The 6,000-nt window shown below is 59.8% G+C and overlaps 1 protein-coding gene across 3 annotated transcripts in view; it reads right to left on the bottom strand.

Moving 5' to 3' along the window:
* Positions 1–365: 365 nt before the first annotated feature.
* The window catches only part of MID2 (midline 2), a 60,793-nt gene continuing 55,158 nt past the window's right edge, over positions 366–6,000 (bottom strand). For all 3 annotated transcript variants that reach the window (XM_074147375.1, XM_074147374.1, XM_074147376.1), the window contains 3 exons: positions 5,669–5,830; positions 1,538–1,745; positions 366–1,022 (listed from right to left, as the gene is read on the bottom strand). In XM_074147375.1, coding sequence (XP_074003476.1) covers positions 620–1,022; positions 1,538–1,745; positions 5,669–5,830 — 773 coding nt within the window. In that variant the 3' untranslated portion in view covers positions 366–619. The remainder of the gene's footprint in view (positions 1,023–1,537; positions 1,746–5,668; positions 5,831–6,000) is intronic.

Below are 6,000 nucleotides of genomic sequence, written 5' to 3'. Positions count from 1 at the left end.
ACCACCCACCGCACAACCACCGCCCGCTGCACAGCCACAGCCACCGCCAGCGCTCGCCAAGTGCCAGGGGTCCATGCAATTGTCTACCGCGCCAGAGAAGCTGCCAAACTTCAGATAAACAGAAAGCCCCCCCCAGAAAGCGATGCTGGCGTCCCACCTGGCTCTTCAGACAAGCTACCAACGGGCTCCAGGAAGCCAACCCCATCTGTGCCTCACGGGGACACGCGAGATGTCACCCTGACCACAGCAACACCTCAGAAGGTCACTCAAAAACCCGCCCCAGCCTTTCCAGCCCCCAAGGGAAGACAAGACCATCCAGGTGATGACCCGCTCTGGGAGAGATGGGAGCAGACCACCAAGGAGTCGCACAAGCTGCACTGGCACGCAAGCGGGGCTCGCCAGCAGGAGTTTATTCTCAGCCGTGGTTTGAGGTTCCTCCTCTTTCCCCTTATAAAACATAACTGAGCTGCGTGTGCGAAGGCGCTCGCTGGCTGGAGCGTCACAGCTGCGGGGCGGCTCTCGGGCACGGCTACCAGCAGGCTCCTGGTGGCCAGCTCCGACCGCCGGCACCCTCCGGCACGGCCGGTGCCACCGCGGGGCAGGGCAGGGCGAGGGCAGGCTAGTGACAGGCTTTCATCCCTGATACGTACGGGGACTCCTGGGGCCTGCAGTTACACTCCTGCTGCTCGGGGTAATCTATGAAGTCCGGGGCGGGCAGACCCGAGAGGATCATCAAGGATTTGTTCCAGATGGTGAAGGTGGGACACACCGGCAGGATGAAGGAGACCTCGAAGGTGTGGAGGTGGAGGGAGTTGGCCGGGTCGTAGAAGGAGAGGGCGTTGTTGTCGTAATCCAGGAGGACGCCGAGGCGCTTCATCTGCGGGTGGACCTCCACCAGCATCTCCTTGTTGTTGTGCCTCACCACGAAGTTGTTGTTGCAGCGGGAGAAGACCCAAGAGGAGGAGTTCTTCCCGATCCACTCGTTCTTGGGGGCCGACTTGTAAGCCACGCCGATGGCGTACCTGCAAGGGAGGAGAAGCTCCGCTCAGTGACCCCCAGCCTCGGCACAGACAAAGCCCAGCCCCACAGCTGCGGACACCCCGTGCTTTAGAAGTCCCTCTGACCGCGGCAGCAGCTCGGCAGCAGCTTTATGTGACTGAAAAGCCACCTGCAGAGGCTCGGATGGGGAAAGGCATCGCTCCTTCCCCAGGCAACCTCCCGCTGCCCCACGGGGCGAGAGGCAGAGGTGACCCAGCCGGGTGCTCCTAGCAGGAACCCTCCGTTCCAGCCCTGGCAGGCATCAGCCGTGAGGGGAATGAAGACACAAGCTTCACCTCACAGCCTGACTGGATCTGACCCCAAAAAACCCTCCTAAAACTCTTGAAAGCCACAGCCACAGATTTAATGTCTCAACCACCTCCCTGCCCATCAGCAGCTCTGCCAAAACCCTGGCCTTTGGTCCTGGTGTGTCCCACAACGTCTCTGGGGAAATTTGAGGGCTTCTAGGAGAGAGAGGGAGGACAATGGTGCTGCCTACCAGGTCGAGGATCCCACCACCACCTCCCAGTAGTGGCATCCGCTGTCGATGAAGACGTTGCCCACCGCACCATAGCAGCCTGTCCCACTGAACCTCTCAGGCGTGTGGCTCTTCTTCAAGGAACTCTCATCCTTCTCCATCTGCAGCCCGTCGTTGGAGATCTTCAACTTTTTGTGAGCCATCTTGGGGTCAAGCTTAAAGGGCTGACCTGTTAGAACAGGACACACGGGTTAGGATTTATGCTTGTTGCATCATTGTGCAGGAAACATCTACCCCAGGCTCTCTATAACCAAAGGCTCCCCCACCAGCCAAGGACACTGGATTACAGATGCCCATCAGGACACCGAGGCACATCCATGGGCCTTGTGCATCTATTTTCATGGGCTGATCCGTCCGTCATCAGTCCCTGGGCTGCTCCTGCGACCTGGTCTGTGCAGGGATGTCTCCAGCCCTTCTGGAAGGAGAAGGCAAGTTGCCTGGAAGGCAACCAGCCCCCAGCCAGTGGGGAGCGGGGCCAGAGCAGCACCCGCTCCCTGGGATCATCCCCAGCCTGGGAACCACTCACCTTCCCAGACCAAACAGAGGGAAAGGAGGGGAAACTTGAAAATGTGGAGATAAATGCCAGAGGAGGGTGAGGTCTCTGCCCCCAGGAGGATCCGGACCCGGGGGCAGCCAGGCTGGGCAGCACCGCACCTCGGGGGGTGCGTCACCCCGCAGGGACCCCTCAGCAGGGGCTGGGGAACCCTCAGGGTCTCCTCATTGCGCATTGCCCCCTTCGGATGCCTCACTCCCCATCAGAGCAGCTCCCTCTCGCCCCCCGGTTATGATGCAAAACGTGGCAGAAATGGGGATGTCTCCAGGTGATGGGGACGGCACTGAAGACGCCACCGAGATGTGCTGCAAACCAAATCTGGGCACGTAGCCTGAATTCCTGATCGGATCCATACTCCACCAGCCGTGATGAGAATTACACGAGCAGAGGGAAGGGAGAACAGCCCCTGAAGTGCTGGTACGAGGACACTGAATGGCAGAAGCAGGGCTGCAGCATGGAGCACGTCCCCGCGTTCCCGTCGGCAGCCGGCACAGCCCGCTCCCGGCCGTGCACAGGCTGCTATTGCATGTTACGGGCAGCACGCCCGAGGTTTCCCAGCGCTTCTCCGCTGCCAAACAAGGTCTGGGCGCTGGGAGAAGACAGTCTGGGCTGGGCACACGGCGGTGGAAGGAAATGAAAGGCGTCGGGTCCAGCCGACATTTGGGGGAGGCTGGAGGGAGGTGTGAGCACGGGGCCAGCCAGCGAGCGCACGCCCCGGGGCCTCCTCGCAATTAACACAACTGGGCTTGATGGGTTTTGCAGATCCTTCATGCTGGCTGGAAACCCGACTGCAATTCCTTTGTAGCGTTCCCAGCACACAGAGAGCCAGGCTGTTCCCTAACTGACACACACTGCCTGTCCTGCCGGCTTTGATAAACCCCTCCTGGAGATGCGCAAGGCCAGGGGACATCTGCCCTCCCTCGCATCAAACAGCCCCTCTCCTTTGGGCTCCAGTGCTGCCACGAAGCTGAGCGCTAAGGATTTCTCTGGAAGGCTCCAATTTTTGGTGCCAGGCAGCCTTGCAACAAAACTAACTCTCTCTGGCTCCCTGTGGGTGCAGGGACAGAGGTGTGGGTCAGAAACGGCCACGCTGGCCAGGCGGCTTCACTGCCAACCGCTGGCAACTGCTGCTCCATCCCTGCACCCTCCTACGGGGAGCACGGCACCCATCCCCGGGGGAGGATGTCACCCACCCCGATGGGGCGAGGGGCACGGCACCGCTCATCAAAGACTGCTGCATAATGCAGGAATAGCAGGTATAAAATTAAATTGCACATGCAACTTCGTTCTGGTGCTTTCTAAATCCTCTGCTCTTGGCTTTGCAAATTTATTGGCGGTCTGATGGGTTTTTCTCTATCCCCCAGAGGTTTTTCCATTGGTAATTCCCTATTTTTTTCTTAAAGCAAACTGTAAAGTGGGTCCTGGTCTGTTATCAGCTGCATGTGACCCCACACCACCAGCACAGCTGAGCAGCAGTGACGGGAGTCTTTCCATGTAAAGAAATCCTGGGCATGGCCCCAGTTATAGATCCGCTGCCCGGTGCTGTCCTCCTGCCGCGGAGCTCGCTCTCGGGGCCGGCACCCACCCCACGTTCACTCTGGGGGGGACAGCCCTGCCCGTGCCCCTCCGCCGGGCTGGCGGGGACGCCGCAGCTCTGGGACACAAGGTACACAGAAGCTCGACCGAACTTGGGGGATCTCCCCAGCGCCCCCCCCATCACCCGCTTCCAAAGCACAGGCTTCTTCTGACCTCCCTGTTTTCCAGCGATTTCCCCCGAGAAGCCCCCAGACCGTGCCTGGTTTTGCAACCAAGATGTTGTAAAGAAGCAACCTGAGTTGTGATGTACTTTGGCGCTGAGTCCTCGTGCAAGACACAGCAAAGAGCACACAGACAGCGGGCAGGATTTCTACGGGGGTTCATCCACTTCAGCACAAAGCAAACTGAAAGCAGCTGCAGCAAAACGCCTTAAATAAGCGCAAAGAAGTTAAAACCCAGGCTTCGGTACCTGGAGGCCCCTGGCCTGGCTGGGGGGAAGGAGGTGCCGGCAGACCCTGGGGCGCGCAGAGCCATGATCTCCCACCCACTCCCCAGTTGGGCTACGGGCACCGGGGCTGGGCCAGGAGAAGCCCCCGGCCGGGCTCCGCCGTACCGGGGCTGCCAGCCAGGGCCAGGAATCACCCCAACCCACCACAGCATCGGCGCCGGCACCGCCAGAGAGCTGTCAGCCCGGCACACAGCCCCTCCACACTACCCTGCGACACCCGCCAGTGCCTCCTGTTGATGTTCCTCGGAGCCCAATTTGCCAGATAATTGAGTTGAGAGGCCTGAAAGCGAAGCTGCAAATTGGGAGTGACCCCCGCCCCTTCCCTCCAGCTGTTCTAATATTTCTGTAGCCCTCGTCTTCTGGCGGTAATGCGAGGAGACAAGCTCTGAGGGAGAGAGGTATAAAAATACTCGGCTCCGTCAGCAGGGAGGCAGTGGCAGCCCTTGTCACCAAGACGACCCCTTTCTGAGGTCAGCGCGAGCGACTGGTTTGCGCTGGCACATCCTGGCCCCGGGGCTCGAGCCCTCTCTGCAGGCAGTGGGCTGCGACGGGCGGGACGGGGGCCAGAAGCACGCACCCCCTGTCCCACCCCAGCGCCCTCGGCTCCCCCCACCACCCGAGCGGGGGGAAGCACTTAAAAACAGCAGCCGCGGGAGGGATGCGTTTTTAATAAACAAGGCAGAATTGGACTGGGGTTTGTTTCCCGGCAGCTCCAGCCCCAGCACGTAATTTCATTTGGTTTAGAGTCGCGCAGAGAAAACGAGGAGGCGGAGGCGATAAATCATCTCGAAAGCCTCGTGGAGGAGCAGCGTGGGGAGAGGAAGGAGAAGGGAGGGCCGGGCAGGGAGAGCCTCGGGGAGACACAGCCACGGAGCCGGCAGCGGTGGCAGAGCCCCGAGAGATGACTTGTTTTCTCTCCCAACATTTCCTGCCGTGCCCCCCCCCGCCGTGACGTCCCCCCGGCAGTGGGTCCAGCGGCCCCACAGTGTTTGATGCCCTTCGAGGGGCAAAGGCTTCCCCCCACCCACTGCAAACCCAGAAGCTCCCTCCTTGCCGGGACAGGTCGGCTCTGCTGCCCTCCCTCTGGTTTGTGATCAAATCTCACTCTGATTATTGCTCCCCACAGCTCCCTGAAAGGAGGGTGTAGCCAGGGGGGGTCGGTCTCTTCTCCCAAGGAACAGGCGATGGGACAAGACGGAACGGCCTCAAGTTGCTCCAGGGGAGGTTTAGGGCAGAAATTGGGAAAAATTTCTTTGCTGAAAAGGTTATCAAGCTTTGGAAGAGGCTGCCCAGGGCAGTGGTGGAGTCCCCATCCCTGGAGGTATTTAAAAGCCGGGCAGACGTGGTGCTGGGGGACATGGGTCAGTGGTGGTTTTTGTCAGTTTTAGGTTAATGGTTGGACTCAATGATCTGAAAGGTCCCTTCCAACCCAGGTAACCCTATGATTCCACGGCAAAGCTCTCCCCCATCGCCGCGGCGAGCACCCGGCACCTACTGTTGGTCTTGAGCCGGGCGGGTTCGCTGTTCCTGCTGCCCGCCTGGTTGATGGCCTTCACCAGGAAGATGTAGCGGGTGCCGCTCTGGAGCCCGTGGACGGTGTAGTGGTTCTGTTTGATGTTGGGGACGATCATCCAGCTGTCCATGGAGTTGTAGAGACCTGCAGCATGGGAGAGGGGGGACAGATGCATTTGGAGGAAAGGACAGAACACAAAGACAGAGCTCACCCACTGCGCGTCCCTCAGGCTGGTTCACCCCCTGCTGCAAGTCAAGAGCAGGAAAACTTCCATAATGATAAACCCCAGCGACTCAAAGAGCCTTTTTTATTCT

Source organism: Numenius arquata, chromosome 5 (assembly GCF_964106895.1).
Source record: "Numenius arquata chromosome 5, bNumArq3.hap1.1, whole genome shotgun sequence".
Lineage (NCBI taxonomy): Eukaryota > Metazoa > Chordata > Aves > Charadriiformes > Scolopacidae > Numenius > Numenius arquata.
This window is presented reverse-complemented; position numbering and strand designations above follow the sequence as displayed.